The sequence below is a fragment of the Tubulanus polymorphus genome, chromosome 4, assembly GCF_964204645.1.
Source record: "Tubulanus polymorphus chromosome 4, tnTubPoly1.2, whole genome shotgun sequence".
NCBI lineage: Eukaryota > Metazoa > Nemertea > Palaeonemertea > Tubulaniformes > Tubulanidae > Tubulanus > Tubulanus polymorphus.
Genome location: NC_134028.1, coordinates 8,152,821 through 8,169,749, shown reverse-complemented (window position 1 = coordinate 8,169,749; position 16,929 = coordinate 8,152,821). Strand labels below are relative to the sequence as shown.

Below are 16,929 nucleotides of genomic sequence, written 5' to 3'. Positions count from 1 at the left end.
TAATCAAAAAAGGCCAAAAGTCTCGGCCATCATTTATACTTAGTACAGTCAACCAATTGTGGGTTCCGTCTGGGATGACAAACCCTGATCAACGAAGAACAGTTTCAAGGCAACAGACACACGCCGGACGCCGTCCAAAAATTCAAAATGGAGCTTCGATACTAACGGCTGCCCGCGCCCATGGGGGCACCAGGTGTCCTTATCACACCACTTACATTTCCCTCCTGGCACATTCTGAACAGCTCCCTCGATTCTAAACATGAAGTACAAGAATCGGAGGCCTGCCAAAAAAAAGGATGTCTAATTAGATTATTTGCATAGGCGTAAACAACTGTGGAAAGATTTAGAAACAAGTATATACATAGAGATACTCAACAATTCGAAATTCATATTTTTATGGCTGATTTGGGCAAAATGCCAGATTTGTTTTGGGCGATTAGTTGAATTTTTGATTACAATGATGTTGTGACAATTTTCTAAAAGATATAACATGTGTTATGTTGGCGGCTGGTTCAGATTTCAAACCATCCATCCGTCATATTACATATGTATGCATTTGCGTGAAAATGTACCAATGTAATACAATTTGCAGTTTGATGATTCGATCATAGTCGCTATTTAGCACATCGGGGTATAGACCAGTAGTACGGGCGTGCAGAGTCCCCTGCTGACCATTTATATTCAATTTTTAAAGTTCACCGCGATGCAGTCCGTGATCACGCATAATCAAACATAATGCATGATGCGCGATGTAAACGAAACAGCGCCATGACGCGGGATGCGATGCTGACCGACCGAATGAACAATGGCGCGCGAACAGATACGCGCTCCTTGGTTGAAGAAGCAGTAATAGGACTCCCGCGGTTCACAAAACGCCAGCTTTTATAACTCTGTCCTGTTGCGGAATACTCGATTTTAGAACCGGTTGTTTAAGCTGCGTCATTAGACCGACGCAACACGTATCATGAAATACCTATTCCGTTTAACTTTATTTGAAATTCTACTATTTTCGCTGCGAGCGGCCGAAAATGCCAAAAACTCGCAAACCTTAGCTGTGGATCGGAGTCCTATGGTGCAGACGAATGGACCGTCGACAGAGTTCCCGAGACGATATTTCCTGGACCCGGAGAAGAGATACCTGCTCGAATGGAAATACGAACACGGCGCGGCAAATGACAACGGTCAAGTTACGTTTCGCGTAACGGTTAAAACGACGGGATATGTCGGTTTCGGGTTGTCCAGAAATGGTGGCATGAAAGGTGCGGATATCGTGATCGGTTGGGTTCACGACGGGAGAGCCTATCTCCACGTAAGTACCCATAAATTTGCGTTTCATTTGTCATCGATTAGTTTTTGTTTCAGTACATCTGATCTGCGAATCAATTTTGTATAATTCGTATATACTAGTACCGGGGCACATAAAAGGAATTAATGTGTCTAACATGTGTCTAACTTTCAAAGGTCTTATCTTCAGGATATGCACGGAGTCGGCAATGAAATTCCTGTTCTCGACGACAAAACGAACTGGATCCTGAAGGGAGGAAAGGAGGAAAATGGTTTCACGCAACTCACCTTCTACCGCCAATTGGACACTTGTGACGATCAGGATATCAAAATCGAGGTACGTGCTTATCGCAGTGGTCCGGTCTCCCGCAGGCTAGGTGCAATGCCACGTCAGTGTATATTGAATTGTGGTTTACTGTTCTCCTGGTGCCGGTTTTATAGATAATGGGGTTATCGTAGTACCCAGCCTATAGAACCCGCCCCGTTTTTTATTCTACATCATACATTTGAATTGAATACTTGATTTTCAAATATAGTCTACAACAGATGCAAAATACAAAATACAATTAGACTTGGAGGGGCTTGTGATAAAAAAGTGAAGAACAGAAAAGAGAAACGAAAAATCAAAGAACGAAAAAATAAAGATCAAACACGCTCTCCAGTAAATCCTCCAGTACACAATATGCACATTTTTAAATTATGTAATGAACGTTATTGCAGATTGATCTAACTATGATAACCGTTTTATTAGAAGATACACATTACGTCATGAATAAGTTGTTATTTTATATAATCCATCAAAACTATTTTGAATTGTCCAGATTTTTTAGATTACTGATATTATTCCAAAGTTAACGGTCAGTTCTTTTACCGAAAATTTCATTCTTTGACAATTGTAAAAACGTGTTTGTTTATTATGCCGTCGCCGACTATTATTACTATGAATTTCGAAATTTTGTCTCCAATAATTTTCGAATGATTTCTGCCAGTAAAAACTCAAATAAATCTTCTTTCTGTATAACGAGTGAAATGTTCACCTCTATTTCTGCGCGGATAGACGGGAGCGATGAAGGTCATATATTCTTACAACGAAAAAGACCCGGTCGGCGGTGTGAAAAGTGTTTTATATCACGGAACGCGCAACCGAGGATCGAATATCGTCTACTTCGACGACGACCAACAGCCTTCCTTTATCCCTGAACCAGCGATGAAGACAAAGGATCTGACAGTAAAAAATGTGAGCTACGACTGTTAGACCGATATTAATCTCAGTATTTAGAGTTAAATAGCAAAACGCACAGTTGATGACTATTATCATTACTTATTCTAGTCTGACTGTTTCGGAGTTTATCTAAACTCCATCATCAATGGAATTAAGATGTGTTTTGTTCCTCTGATGATGGAGTTTAGACGAACTCCGAAACAGTCCGTCTAGAATGAATTAGTAATTAATCAACGGTGGGTTTTGCCAATTAATGAACGCTATCTTATGATATATTCCGTTGTGTGATAAGTGTGAAAAATAATGATAGTCTACTGTATGTGATAAACGGATTACCGGTTAGTTATAATCGACCAATATTGTTTTTTTCTTTAAATTACAGATTAAAATTCCAAAGACGAGAACATTTTATCATTGTTCGTTTCATAAAGTCGTGGTTTCCGGAAAGAACCACATAATCAAGGTATAAATGATATCATCGTATCTACGTGTATTTGTCAGTTAATCGCTGTTGTACGTTCGGAATGCATATTGAAATATCTCATCAGAATCCGTTTGAATATGGTAATCGCAGTCATTGAAGAAGGCCTTTTGGCCTATCATTTGACTGCCTCGGTGTTTCACTTAAGTTGCCAGGTATTGTCAGCACTTTGGTAAAGGGAAAAATTTAACAATTTCCGTGAATTTCGGGAAGTCCAAATTAGTAGTTCTCGACCTGGGGCATTCACTATCTCATCCGTAAGCGAGTTCCAGTTTTTCACCACTTTGTGGCGGAAGGGGTATTTCCTAACATCTTCTTAGCTCTGGTGTTTTTGGATCTTCAGAGAACAAGAATAATTCAGTAATGATTGATTGATGTACCGTACTGTTTCAGGCACGAATAGATGTCGACGGGCGATTTCTACACCACACAGTTCTTTACGAGTGTAAAAAGGACAACTACAGCGACGCATACTTGCAAATACAGGGCGACTGTAAAGGTGGCGGCATTTTTGGCGTAGCGCGGTCACTTTGTCAGGTGCCCGTTGCAACGATCGGTGTCGGATCTTCGGTATGTCCAACCGAAAAACAAACCTTTCTTTTAATTATGAATCGACATCAAGTTCTTTTTTTATGATGAAACCCATATGATTCTTTGTAGGAAACTGTCTACCCGAAAGAAGTTGGAATGCCAATTTCTGGAACCAGTCATTATCTCCTTGAGTTACACTTTGATAATCCTGAATATGAAAGCGAACACGGTACGTACGATTGATTTAGATCAGACGATACTTTACACCTAGGTCTCATAGCCTAAATCGAACTAAGTTAAGACAAATCTTAAGATTCTCCGACTGGGAGACGGGTCATTGGAACCGGTTTGATTTTCATTTTGAAATACCAATACCTTATACCCTGTCTATAGTTTCGTAACCAACAACTATCAGAACCGCAAGTCGGATTCCTATTTATTCTGTCCATAGCAATAATGCATTATTACCTTTTTGGGCAGTTGTTAACAAGTATAATCTGCGATTGACGCATACGCCAAATCTACGACCTCATGATGCTGGTATATTGTTGGTTGGAGCGGAGACTGTGTTCAATGACAAGGATATCATTCCGATTGTCATACCACCTCGCCAGGACCGGTTTTTATACCGCGGTCATTGCACTCCGGAGTGTGTTAACGCAGTAAGTACATACGGTTCAATTCATAGATTCATCTTTCGTTCAAGCTGAACCAAATAGATTATGTGTTGATATTCGTTCATAATATCATGGACTATGTTTAAGTTCATAATAAAATCCAGCCAGGATTTTTATAAATACAATTTTGAAATTCAGGCTTACCCAGTTTTCTTTTATTACTGCAATAAGAGTAACTGGTAAGCTAAACACCAAAATATCATGTACGGCTAGAATAAAATGATACATTGTTTCTCCTAATTGTTCATTGTTTCACTTTTATAAACTGCAATCAAATTTGTAATCAGTTCATTTCTATAGCTGCCGGGTCTGTCATGGTTAGCTTGATCATGACTTTTTTTAAATGTACATGATAAATAGGCGGCCGGCCGGGTCAACTTTTATACTTAGCAGAAAGGAGAAACAAAATATCAATTTGTTCAGCCTTATGTAAGTTATGGCGAAAGTTACAACCAAGACATTCGAAATAAAATATCTACCAAATTATTGTATATAACAGATGATAAGCACGATCAAAGGCGATGAAAAAAAGCAACTGAATTTATTCAGCGTGATGCACCACGCACATTTGGCAGCTCGGGCGATGCGTACACGTCACTTCCGGAACGGCGTTGAACTGCCTTGGGTGATGAATGACGAGACGTATGATTTCAACTTTCAAACATTTCGACCGGTCAAAAAAGTGGTCGCCGTAAAATCGGTAATTAATATCCTCGGATGAGTCAGACCAGTTGACATGAATTTCGATATGCGTATTCATGGTCGAGAAAGACAGACACAGGAAACATGTTTTGACATTATATCTTCTTTCGTTTGTAGGGAGATTGGCTGACAATCGATTGCGTGTATAACACAACCGACAGATCTAATGTTACGTTCGTCAGTATTAATTTCATCTTTTTTGCTCATGGTTTATATTATGATCTGATCACTATCATCGTCAAACTAACATCTCAGTAATTCCAAATTGAGAAATTAACCTTATTTTGTGATTTAGTTTAATGAAAAATAAATCATTATTATCATAGTTTATCGAAATGTTTTGCCTAGGACCTTTCGCAAGCGTCCGAAGAAAATATTTACGATCTTATGATTTTTAAGGGTTTTCGGTGATCTCGCAAAAAGAAACTTAATAAAGAATACGTTAATAAAAGGAAATCTAATCATGTGATGTGAATAATTGCAATTCACAAGAAGCCATGGTACCCTCATACTGGATCCATGGGGTTCAGTTGAAAATTCTAGTAAAACATTTTTCCATTAATTATATTATGACGTCGTTGAAAATTGTATTAAAACCGTTATTTGATGACGTCTATATATTGCAGGCTGACTACGCTTCGACGTCGGAAATGTGTTTATCATTCATTAGTTACTACCCGAAAGTTCCATTCGGTTTTTGCACAACAATGCTCGACGCACCGAAAGTTACGAATTTCATCTGGGATACAAAGGGGTAATACACGCACCTTCACGCAAATGATTTCGCTGTGGCGATTGAATAGCCTAACATTGTATATCAATATATTTTGTTTTCAGAAAGGACGTTCGCGAGTTTTTAGAAGCGCCGTCAACTTGGAAGGATCCAATCGCTAATAAACGATTTCAGGAATTGACTCTGGCAGCAGATCCGTTGCAGAGAAAAAACTGCTTCACCTCCGATTTACAACCATCTGTAAGTCTCTTTTGGGAGGGGTTCCACATATTCTATTGTGTATACTAAAACTTTTGAAAGCTTGAACATTTTAGCGTGAAAAGGTAAAATGAAAACAGGAATATAGATTTTGTAATTTCATGTTGTGTCCATGGAGCCCCGGAGGTGACGCGGTGAAAAATATTTTTTTTTCGCCATGTAACCTCTCTGGGGCTGCGTATGTGTCGTTCGGGATGATTTGTTTTCAATTTATAGTCGGGAGAGAGGATATCTATTTCATGTGTATTGTTTGATATTAATGTGTACTGAATGATAATATAACAATGTTATATTAACATTTTTAGTCGGCGTACAAGCCGTGGAAGTACGAGCCGAAAAAAGAATATAAACCGATCGAAAACAAAAATACATGTAGTCAAAAGGTACGGTATATAAATAACGTGAGTATCCATATTTCAAATGAAAACGGTGAATGCGAATTGTAAAGAATTATTCCGATTAAGATTTTTTCTATCTTACATATGTAAGGCCATATTAAGATCATCTTAGAGCAAATTGTAAAACGACCAGTGTTTAGACAATTTTCATTGATTTAATTGCAGGAGGTCACCGTCAAAAGAACTCAACCATCCGTATCTAAAAAAGGAGAAACAGTTTCTAAACCTAGTATCCCAAAAGATAAATCACCTTCCGGTAAAGCGGGATCGTCTGAATCGACGCCTACAAAAATACATAGTCACGTTGACGCGAGCTTCCCGCGGCGAGTTTACGTCGACCCGGACAAAAAGTATCTCCTGGAATGGAAATATAACCGCGGTCAGCCGGGGTCCAACAACGGTTCGATTACGTTTCGCGTAACGGTTAAAACGACGGGATATGTCGGTTTCGGGTTGTCCAGAAATGGTGGCATGAAAGGTGCGGATATCGTGATCGGTTGGGTTCACCACGGAAAAGCGCAAATTTACGTAAGTTCTAAATAGGAGCTGGAAAAACTACAAAATAGAGTAATTCTAACCATGCCCCTGATAAATACATCAGATGTGAAATGAAATATGATCTTTCTTCAAGGATACACACGGCGTTGGTAATTCTATACCGAAACTAGATAAAGTGGCCAACTGGAAATTACTGAACGGCAAAGAAGAAAACGGATTTACGCAATTGACGTTCTCCAGAGATTTGGATACTTGTGATGACGAAGGTGATATCCCTATACAGGTAAAGACTTGTTTTGATGTAGCAAACAGGCCCGTGCCGAGGGGGAGGGTGGGGTAACCCCTAAAATATTCGGGCAGAAATAAAAAAAGTGAGTGTCAAAAAGTTTGGGTCAGGACTTTTTCGATATTTTGATACAATTTTCAAGTTTTTTTATCTGGAAAATGAAAAATAATCCATTCTCAAATGATTTATTCAGGTACCCGGGTACTTCGCATTTATGATCTGTCCTTTTTCAATAAGAAGTACTCATTTAAAAAAGTGCCCATCGTCTTGAAATAAGACTGTCCCTAAAGAACAATCGGCACGGGCCTGTAAAAGAATGTACATTCTGGTTTTATTCGACTAAACAAATAACTTATGAAATATATAAATGTATAATTTCAGCCCGGAACTCAAAGAATGATCTATGCATATGGCGGTGATGTTGATCCAGTTGACGTGACGAAGGCTCTCTATCACGGAGGTGCGAATCGCGGTGTAATGTCTTATTACCTGCTTGATGATCCGCAGCCGAGTTTCCCACCTGGAAGTGACGTCAAAACGTTGGATATCACGTCACCAAATGTATGATTATACTTGACGCTAGTTTTCTTGTTTCCGAGTCTTCGACTGGTCATGTGTATCGTTGCATTCTGTTACTTTTAGATAAGGTTACCGGCACAAAAGACCACCTATTTATGCAGATTCGTGAAAATCGATTTACCAGCTGGAAAAAAACACATCATAAAGGTGGGATTTCAGTCGCTTAATCGAGATTTGAGTGACGACAGTGTTTTGCAAATTTGTTTATTTTCGAATTAAGACTTCGATTATATGGATTTAGCAAATGTTTCCATCTACATGTGGGCCTATGCCATCAGAACAGAGGTGGATGCAGGGGGACGTGTACAAGTCCATCAAATCTTTTCAGTGCCCTTGTCAACAAAGATCATTGGTGCATTTCCAGTGTAGAAATGTGCTTAATATTGCCTTCGTGGACATCAAAGTGCCCTTTTACAATATGACAAGTCATTCAAAATTGACCAGTGGATCCGCCCCTTGGCTCAGCTTTCCTTGGCCCAGCTTTCAATCGAGTACGTAGTATCTGGTTGTAACAATGAAGCCTTTTTATAATTCTTGAACCCCGAAGTGACATTGCGGAAAAATCAATGTGAGATTGAAAATATATTATGCATATACATATACAAGTTTATGGAGTATTTTTTCGTTTGGATTTAGATAGAACAAGTAATGAAGCCAGGAAATGAGAAATATATCCATCATATGGTATTGTGGGCATGTGCGAAAGGTGCGTTATCCGATCGTGATCTCATTCGCGGTGACTGTTTTGGCATACGCAACCGAGAAAAGTGTTTCGAAGGTGTGGCTATGTTCGCTCAAGGATCACGTGTAAGTTGTTATTATTATCATATGATTTTATTTTCGGCTTAAAAGTACAATACAAAAAATAGTCATCGCTGTTACATAGGAAAAAAAAGTTAAAGAAGGTACTTCTGTATTGTTGAATTGTAGCAAAGAAAAGAGGACCCGGAGGGGTATACTTTTCAAAGGGGTACTTGTCAAAGGGGTGCATTCTTGATGTAAATGCTAGGTTCGGGCTTCAAGTCACCAAAACAGACACCAAAACACCAGAATTAGCATGAACACATGGAGTCCTTTATAATGCCACTGTTGGGACCAATGAAAAATTTGGGTTTATACAAAGAATGGTATTTCAGCTGAATCTCAGTAAGATTGGGCAAATTTATTACACTGAAAAATGCTGGCGTTAAGCGAGCAATGGCATTAAAAAGGACGGCATTTTAACGGACTTTGTGATTTTTTCATTCATCGAAAATTACTATTCGTAACGAAGTGTGTCATTGTTACAGTTGTGTTCGTCTATTACAGTCTGTAACTTATCCCCAAGAAGCCGGAGTCTCCCTTGGAGGTCCTGCAGATTCGGTGTATTATATGATGCAAACACATTATAACAACCCAGAGGAACAAAGCGGTAACTATCGACACTATATGTATTAAAGTTGTCGAAAATAATTTTAGAAAAACGATTTGACGAAATAACTGCTTTCGGGAAAATTTATTGCGAACGTTTGCACGTAAGAGTTGACAGAAATGTATAAGATCAGACCCAGTTCTGAGTTAAGATTTGGCTCGAAGTCAACTAATTGAAAATGAACTAATTTCAACGGAACTGGATCCCGAGTTATTTTTCAAATCTTAAAAATAGGGATTGACACTGTCATCTATTTGATTGGTAGATTTCGTTTGATTTGGTCTCCCTTACAAACCCACCACACCTACCGGGAGTGAAAAAAGGGGTTTGATCTTGACATCGGAAATCGAAGTACAGATATAGTTTTGTGATCGGACTGGGTCCTGGTTTTAACATTATACACATGACATTTGTTCACATGATATCCCGTCTACGTTTAATGTTTTGATTTTTGATTTAGTATGAATAAATTTCAGGTATAATTGACGATTCCACTATTCGCCTCAGTTACACGTCAAAATTAAGAAAGTACGATGCTGGTAATATGATGGTTGGTTCGATGCATTTCTTACCGTTTTCTCTCCTGATTCCACCGCGACAGAAGCGTTTCCTTGTGCGCGCGTTTTGCTCGGATAATTGTTTGAAAGCGGTAAGTCACGATCTCCTCACGGCAGCACACAAGACGTTTTGAAATGTTCGGCCTTTCCAGCTGAAAGTTGATTCAAGAAACCAGGCACCACTTTGAGGCGGTCCCGCGTGGTTGGACAGGTTTTAACATGTTTTAAAATAAAACCTTTATCACGATTTATTGTCGTCCGTCTTCCTTTTGATACAAAATCATGAATCGTCATTAAAAAGGTGACTTTCTTCTATTTTGTAATGGGTGCTTGTTTCATTTTTCTAATTTAAAAAAAATATCGCGCCTCAAGGAATAAGTAACTTTACGTCATTGGCTGTAACTCTTTCCTGATTTGTGATACAATTTAGAACTTTTCTCTGAAGATAGAGATTTATCTGGAAATTTGGTTGATACTGCAATCGCAAACATATCTTCATAGAAACGCGCGCGGTACCGTTTGAGTTCAGCGCACAAGCTAGCACGAGCGGTCGACCGGCGATTTTCTGCTTTCGCGGGTTAAGCTATTTTCACAGAGACTTTCAAATTTCTTAATGTTGTAAATTACAGGCTTTCGAAAAATTGGGAAACGGCGTCAACGAAATCAAAGTATTTTCTACCGGTCCACATTCACACACGGCTGCAAGGGGAATGCGCCTTCGACACTTCAGGAATGGCAAAGAATTGCCGTGGATACTGAACGATATGACGTATGACTTCAACAGTCAAAATTGGCGCCCGCGAAAGGAATTTGTAACAGTGAAGATGGTACGAAACTAGCGGCGAATTTATCTCGTCAAATCAGATTTGAATTTTTTGACAGGATGAATTAGACGACTTGTTCAAAACGGCTGACTAGAAAATACTGCCCCGGTTTTTGGATTTTTATTCCCTATGAATGAGTTTCAGTTTCTCTTTAAGTTTTGACCATTTATATCAGTTTTTCTAAAAATAAAAATGTGTGATCAGTCCACCATCTTCAAGTCGTATCAAATCATCTCCGGAGGTGATTTGATAATTTGATGAATCGATTTGAATTTGATACCGTGTTAAATTCAAAGATTAGACCAAATCAAATTTGACTTTGCCAGGATAAATACGATTTTACTTAAAATCAAATCAAATTTGACGTGATAAATTCGCCTTAGGTTTAAATCAAGTAAATTTGACCTATACTTCCGGTGCTCTCTGCACGAGAATTTATCAGTCCGTGACCCGAACTACCATTGTTTTCTGTATGAAAATATTTTCTGTTTAGGGAGATGTACTGGCGAATGAATGCTACTATAATACCGAGGATAGAAATCGAGTAACAGTTGTAAGTCTATAGTTCAAATACACACGCGGTTCGATTTCAACCCTGTGGAATACACGTACGTGTATTTCTGTAATAGTTGGTGTTTTAAACATTTTCATTCATTTATTCAGGGCGGTTTTTCGACTACCGATGAAATGTGTTTCAGTATGGTCAACTATTTTCCCAAGCTGCCTATGTCTTTTTGTCAAACGAGTCCGAATCCCATAAACGCTTTAGTTTCCGTTTGGGGTTATCTTAAAATTATGAGGTACGCATAAGTCTTTTCCTTTTTCTATTAATTTACCTTTCCCTGTTTATTTTTCAAATTTTACTGCAAAAAGGCTCGTATCTACGTATTTTTCTCGTATCTATTTCAGAATGGTCGGCACTGATTGGGGTAAAGTTATGGGCGATTTAAACGCCATAACCGACATATTGAACCGAGATGATACGTGGGATGGAGGATATGACGTGTTATTGCAACGTCATATCCTAACAACCGCTCAAAACCAGTACTGTACCGATCAAGGCGTTCCCATCGTAAGATCAATGACCATTGTGTCTTTTTTAAAGGAATTCGTTTAATATGCCCTAATTGCATTAAATAGATTTAATAGGATGTGTAGAGCACACTGACTGAGAATGGAGGGCTCACAAACTCGGGGGTTAAAAAAGTACTTGTTATCACTCCACTGCCAACGACATGGGACGGGTCAAATTTGGATATCGACTTCACTTATGGAAACGGTTTTAACATATGCTAATATTAACTTCCTTTTCGTTTTTCTTCTTCAGATCAAAGACGGAGCGTGGAATTACAAGATTTCAAATGAATATAGACCGCCGATTAAAAATGTATGCAACAGACCTGCAAAAGAACTTCAAGCCTTTCAAACGTTTACTATTCCGGAAGCTCCGCACTGGTACAGCGCGTTCTTCGGCAAAAGCTTTCTAATCATCTGCATCGTTATAGTTTTACTGGGAGTGCTGTTTTTCGCCAGACACAAAATATTCACTAAAATTCGCTCGATTCAGTATCGGTTGCTCAACAAAACAACTGCCTATAAAAAGTTGGAAAAACTATAGTAAAGTTACTTATTTGTACTAATCCTCGTACAGCTTGTACAGCTCCTTCGGGCTCCTCAAAAACCTTATCGTCATCATCGTTTTACGGTCAGCATTATTCAGATGTGAAAATAAATTACAGTACCGTATATATGTATTTGTATCATGCCCTGTATAATAGATGAGTCAACATTAATGTGTTGAATATGCCTTGGGAAAGTTTTGGGTTCAGTCTCGTGATTGCTTTAAAGCCCTAACTGGGCAAAGAGATCGATAGTGAAGGTACGTCGACACCCTGTGTGAGCAAAGCTATATTTCCCATCGCGCTGCTGTGAATTCTGATTCTACACCTGTAAACGAAGCCGGAGGTTAAATGACGAGCCTGTCACCCGGACCGAAGACTTATGCCTGGCCCTCGCGTGTGGATGACGCGTGCACCTCAGCGCCGTACCGCCATAACTGAGCAGATTTACAGCTATTTGCTTCGTCTAACGCGACAAAGTAGAGATGAAAGCGGCCCTTACGGGTGATTCAACAGGTATCTTAAAAACCTAAAACCACCGTTAAGCCCCACGGTCGGTGGGACATCTTTAGCCGCCATAGGTCTTACAACACGAAAAAACTGCGGTGACGGGCGCCGAGATGTTGACTTGTTCCTCCTGCCCCGAAAACCCGACGATGTAGACTTAACTCTTGGATGCGCCTGTGGTGTCCTTGCCCCTCCCCTGAGAGGGCTGGGACCGAGAGAACCGGTCGAAACTGCGTCTTGTTACTGGAGAAGACGAACGCTACGCGAACTCCGAGAATAACGATGTTTAGAACGGTCCGCCCGCGATCCATCGAGATGCGAGCGTGGGAGAGGTTGCCGTGACCGAAAAAAATGACCGTCAACATAATGGACACGGCTTCAGCGCGAAGCCTTCCAGGTCTCGAATGAGGAGAGACCGAGCTCCTGACCGTGACTTCTGGCGCCGTGTAGCTGGGAGCTAGGGGACAGTGTCGCGGTAGAAGGACCTGGCACCGGGAATCTTGCCGGCCAACCTCAAAAACTCTTGGCCCAGTTGTACAACCGTGACTTTCGTCCAAAAGTGGCATTAAATCTAAATCAAGAGTGGTCTTACGCAACCCCAGCTTCTTTGGATTCTTTAAACATTCACTGAAAGCGTGGCTCGTTGTCTTGAGAACTAGAAAGTTCTTATTATTCACTTTATTTATACTTTACATTATTTCACACAAATTCTATACAACATGTACAGTAAATGCAATATATTAAACAATTCAGTTGTTCGCCGAAATGCTGTCCAAACGTTTGAATTACTCAGCTCGCAGGCCCTAGCTGGGGGAGTTTTCTTTAATTAAATAACGAAATTCTGTTCTAAATTCCCGGTCTAACTATCCTCGTCGCTACTCCACGCATCGGCGGCTGCCGCTGGGATAGTAGCCGACGTATTATTCTCCGTTCGATCGTCGCCGTCCAGATGTTTACAGAAAGCCGATTCGGTTTCGACGTTGCCCGAGAACAGTAGAATATTGCGATCGTTGGCGCCCGAATAGACGTCGTTCGTATCCGGATTGAAAACCGTACAATTCACCGTGTTGTAATGGCCGCGCAGCGTGACCAACAGATCGCCGTTGAAAATGTCGTAAACGCAAACGTCCGAATTAACGGGCACGTATACCAGTTCGGGATTCGTGTTGAAACTGCAGGCGATTTGAATGTTTTTCAGGCTGAAGTTTTCCAGTTTGCCGTAGTTGACTAGCATGTTTTTGCCGGTGGCAACGTTCCACAGTCGCATGTGATCGTCCGTACCGACCGACACTAAATGCAGACCGTTGCTCAGGAATCTCATGCCGTTAATGAGACCGTTATGAGCGGTGTTCACTGAAAAACAAATCATCAATAATGAGTTGTAATTATGAAACCCGATCGGGGTGGATCCAGAGACGAATTTTGAAGGACCAATCAAAACACATTCGGTGATAAAACGGCAGGAAAATCCAAACGACAAGCAACGAAAGTTTTGCTGATAAAGAATAATTATTGCGTCGGAACCTCATTAATACCAATCTTGAGGAGCAATTAATGAAATTGTCGTTAAACAGGGTTTCGTATTATCCAAAGCTTGATTGATATAAATATCTTGCTGGTATATGCTGGAAATCATCGTAATAAACTGGTTTCGTCTCAGAATCGAGGTTCAACTGTATACAGTGCATTATGAAACAGTTTCCATTAGAATTATCTTAATTGCAGGTGGTCATATGCGCTGTCATTTTTGTTTCCTTATGTGACCGACGAAGTTTCTGTGGGTCACATCCTACCTGATTCTGGATTAGCAGTCGTATCACCATTGTACTGATCGAAAACCATCAAACTACCAGCAGCGCTCCTAACATCCCACAACATTAGCTTAGAATCAGATCTGTGAACCAAAAGACAAAAGTCACAGGTAGATACAGTATAGGTGATCTGTATAGAGTGACTTGATCATCAGAGTCAATATAATTATAACATAATTTATTTTTCACTTAAAGATAACAATGAAATGAACAATATAAATGCCGAATCAACAACAATAAGTGAGGGTGCAGTCACAGAGCCCACATGCTGTAACAACTGTGGACCAAGCCAAGTGGTGACTGTACCCAACGCGTTGAAATTAGTTATCAATTTTACTTTACCAAATACAAGATAGATATTTGCCAACTTACCCTCCAGTAGCAAGGATAAATTCATCTTTCGGCGACCACTGGCAAGACATAACGGCATCTTTATGGCCACGAAGCGTGTGGGTTTTCGCGCCCGTTCTCAAATCGACGAGAACGCAATGACATTTCGCCGTAGCGACGGCTAGCAGAGTATGCGTCATACTGGCCGCGGACATTGCGTGACAATAAATCACACCGGTGAATGAATATTGATCGGCTGGCTAAAAATAGAGAACAACATTTTCAAGAAATACAGCAAGAGTTGATAAAACGCTATATCTATAAAGAATCCCACAATAATAATGAAGAGTATTTACTGAAGATGACTGGAGTACAGTCGAAATGTCTAGAGTTAGGCCTAACTACAAGCATAAGGAAACATTTTCGACTATACATTTTTGTTAGTGGCATATATGGCCATAGTAGCTGAGCAGGGCTCGATTTGGTAATATTCTGGTATATATCCTCAGGGTACAACTGAACAGGATTTAAAATAAGAAATTACTAATTTCACAATTAGAAGATTTTTTATCCAATTCTTTCATGCGTTTTTTTAATTAGAAATTCAAATCAAAAGCCAACTGGGATACCAAACTTGACATGGTAACAAACACGGATGATACTGACAATGAAGGATCTCGTATCTCAAGAAGATATTCTCTCTGGAGAATTGTATAGGAAGAGAGTCCCATTTCGACTAGCGGAGTGATTTCAATACACTTACCCGCATTTCATTTGTATCCCAGATTTTCAGCACTCCATCCATGCCAGTGGTAGTGAACATGCCCGTATCTAGCGGATACCACTGGACGGTACTGATGCTATTCTTATGAATAAATCGTTGATATTTGCTCAGACCACATATCGGTTTGTACGTGTATGCAGGAGTGTCGTGTCCTTGGTGTAAATCGTATATAGCGAAAGCACCATCGCTAGAGCCTGACAATAAACTGTAAAAAAAAAAAAATTGCAAAAAGTGGTTTATCTTGAAAACTCGAGCTTGTTTGGCAAGGGCAGAACATACCTATATAAAAATTCTTTTTAATTTTTGAGTTCAAAGTTCTATTTCATAATGTATTTTATCTTTTTCAAAGAATTTTTTTTAACTCAAATAAGGCCGAGAAATATACATGTTCAAGCTGAGAAGATAACTTACAATCTACTCTCGACTGCGTCAAGATCCAACGAAACGACGGAACCTCTATGCCTTACTTCGAAGTCGCGATACTTGCTCAATTCCATCATTTGAGCTCTGCTAGAGCGCTGTTCACGGCTTATCGTCTCGGGTAAAGCTAACCCGCTTTCGCGACAAGTAAGCGCATGCAACATTTCTTGGGTCACTGTTCCTTCGCTTTTCTATTTGATTTTTTTCATCCGGAAAAAGAACAAGGTTTAATTGCTTTCAGCTTTTAGTTTTCCAGGGGGTCCTGGCGCCTGCAGAGGACTAACAAGGGCTAACTTATATTAGATACCCGGGCAACTACGTACATAAACATTAAAAAAGGTAAAAGTGCAGATCCGCACCTCTCCGTGTAAACAGTTCAATCCAATTACGTTAAATATCATTGTTTCAGATTCAAAATGTCATCTGCAATTCAATACATTGCCATTGGTTAATTTTAAGATATCTTCACTATAGAGTAGAAAGATTTTAGCCAGGATTCTGTCATTCAGCAGATTGCATCAATCACGAGAGGTGCGGATCTGCACTTTTACCCATTAAAATTATAATTCAAAATCCACAGGGGCTTATCAGAATATAAAAGTGATTGAATGAAACTAATATTTTTTCAAAATTTCATTCTTTATTCAGATAATGTAATTGTGACAAAGCCCCTGCGAAGAAAAAAAAGTCATCACTGTCAATTCCTTCTTGTAAAAATCCACTATGGCAAATTGAAGAACTGATCTACGATGGTGTGACTTAAGTGAGGTACATCGTGTTTGAACATCCCACACTATCTTACAGGTTAGTTCGCGAACGAGCGGCTACCGAAAACCGGCTAGAGTCTGTGATGTCGCAATGTCCAATGATTTTTTCACTCGAAAAATCGACCAAAGCACCGCCTATCGGGAGATGATCAATTCAATTAAACTATATTGCATCAGTCTTTATTACAAATAGGAAAACTTTATCAATAGCAAATCAAGAAAATATCTTTATAATTCTGGGTCTTATTTC

General features: G+C 39.6%; 3 protein-coding genes across 3 annotated transcripts; 2 read left to right on the top strand and 1 right to left on the bottom strand.

The window, feature by feature from the left end:
* Positions 1-1,069: 1,069 nt before the first annotated feature.
* On the top strand, positions 1,070-2,539 carry LOC141903522 (DBH-like monooxygenase protein 2 homolog). Its single transcript, XM_074791649.1, has 3 exons — positions 1,070-1,309; positions 1,475-1,621; positions 2,342-2,539. The coding sequence occupies exons 1-3, from the start codon at positions 1,070-1,072 to the stop codon at positions 2,537-2,539; spliced, it is 585 nt and encodes a 194-aa protein (XP_074647750.1).
* Positions 2,540-4,694: 2,155 nt separating this feature from the next.
* Positions 4,695-12,118, top strand: LOC141903521 (DBH-like monooxygenase protein 2 homolog). Its single transcript, XM_074791647.1, has 17 exons — positions 4,695-4,895; positions 5,015-5,074; positions 5,524-5,651; positions 5,735-5,870; positions 6,194-6,271; positions 6,452-6,814; positions 6,918-7,067; positions 7,452-7,631; positions 7,713-7,796; positions 8,286-8,456; positions 8,958-9,060; positions 9,537-9,709; positions 10,247-10,444; positions 10,935-10,994; positions 11,105-11,241; positions 11,351-11,513; positions 11,769-12,118. The coding sequence occupies exons 1-17, from the start codon at positions 4,695-4,697 to the stop codon at positions 12,057-12,059; spliced, it is 2,676 nt and encodes an 891-aa protein (XP_074647748.1). The 3' UTR covers positions 12,060-12,118.
* Positions 12,119-13,249: 1,131 nt separating this feature from the next.
* On the bottom strand, positions 13,250-16,772 carry LOC141904032 (DNA excision repair protein ERCC-8-like). The gene is made up of 6 exons (XM_074792474.1): positions 16,715-16,772; positions 15,904-16,103; positions 15,472-15,697; positions 14,751-14,968; positions 14,361-14,461; positions 13,250-13,920 (listed from the first exon to the last, which is right to left on the bottom strand). Exons 2-6 carry the CDS (start codon positions 16,074-16,076, stop codon positions 13,427-13,429), a joined length of 1,212 nt encoding a protein of 403 aa, XP_074648575.1. The 5' UTR covers positions 16,077-16,103; positions 16,715-16,772; the 3' UTR covers positions 13,250-13,426.
* Between the last annotated feature and the right edge of the window lie 157 nt (positions 16,773-16,929).

Excerpts from the sequence above, each read along its gene's own strand:
- LOC141904032 (XM_074792474.1), bottom strand. The coding sequence starts at position 16,076 with ATGTTGCATGCGCTTACTTGTCGCGAAAGCGGGTTAGCTTTACCCGAG. Across the intron at positions 15,698-15,903 it reads GACGCAGTCGAGAGTAGATT|TTTATTGTCAGGCTCTAGCG; the intron begins GTAAGTTATCTT and ends TTTTTTTTACAG. Across the intron at positions 13,921-14,360 it reads GACTGCTAATCCAGAATCAG|TGAACACCGCTCATAACGGT; the intron begins GTAGGATGTGAC and ends TTTGTTTTTCAG.
- LOC141903521 (XM_074791647.1), top strand. The coding sequence starts at position 4,695 with ATGATAAGCACGATCAAAGGCGATGAAAAAAAGCAACTGAATTTATTC. Across the intron at positions 7,797-8,285 it reads GAAAAAAACACATCATAAAG|ATAGAACAAGTAATGAAGCC; the intron begins GTGGGATTTCAG and ends GTTTGGATTTAG. Across the intron at positions 8,457-8,957 it reads TGTTCGCTCAAGGATCACGT|TCTGTAACTTATCCCCAAGA; the intron begins GTAAGTTGTTAT and ends CGTCTATTACAG.
- LOC141903522 (XM_074791649.1), top strand. The coding sequence starts at position 1,070 with ATGGTGCAGACGAATGGACCGTCGACAGAGTTCCCGAGACGATATTTC. Across the intron at positions 1,310-1,474 it reads ACGGGAGAGCCTATCTCCAC|GATATGCACGGAGTCGGCAA; the intron begins GTAAGTACCCAT and ends TCTTATCTTCAG. Across the intron at positions 1,622-2,341 it reads ATCAGGATATCAAAATCGAG|ACGGGAGCGATGAAGGTCAT; the intron begins GTACGTGCTTAT and ends CTGCGCGGATAG.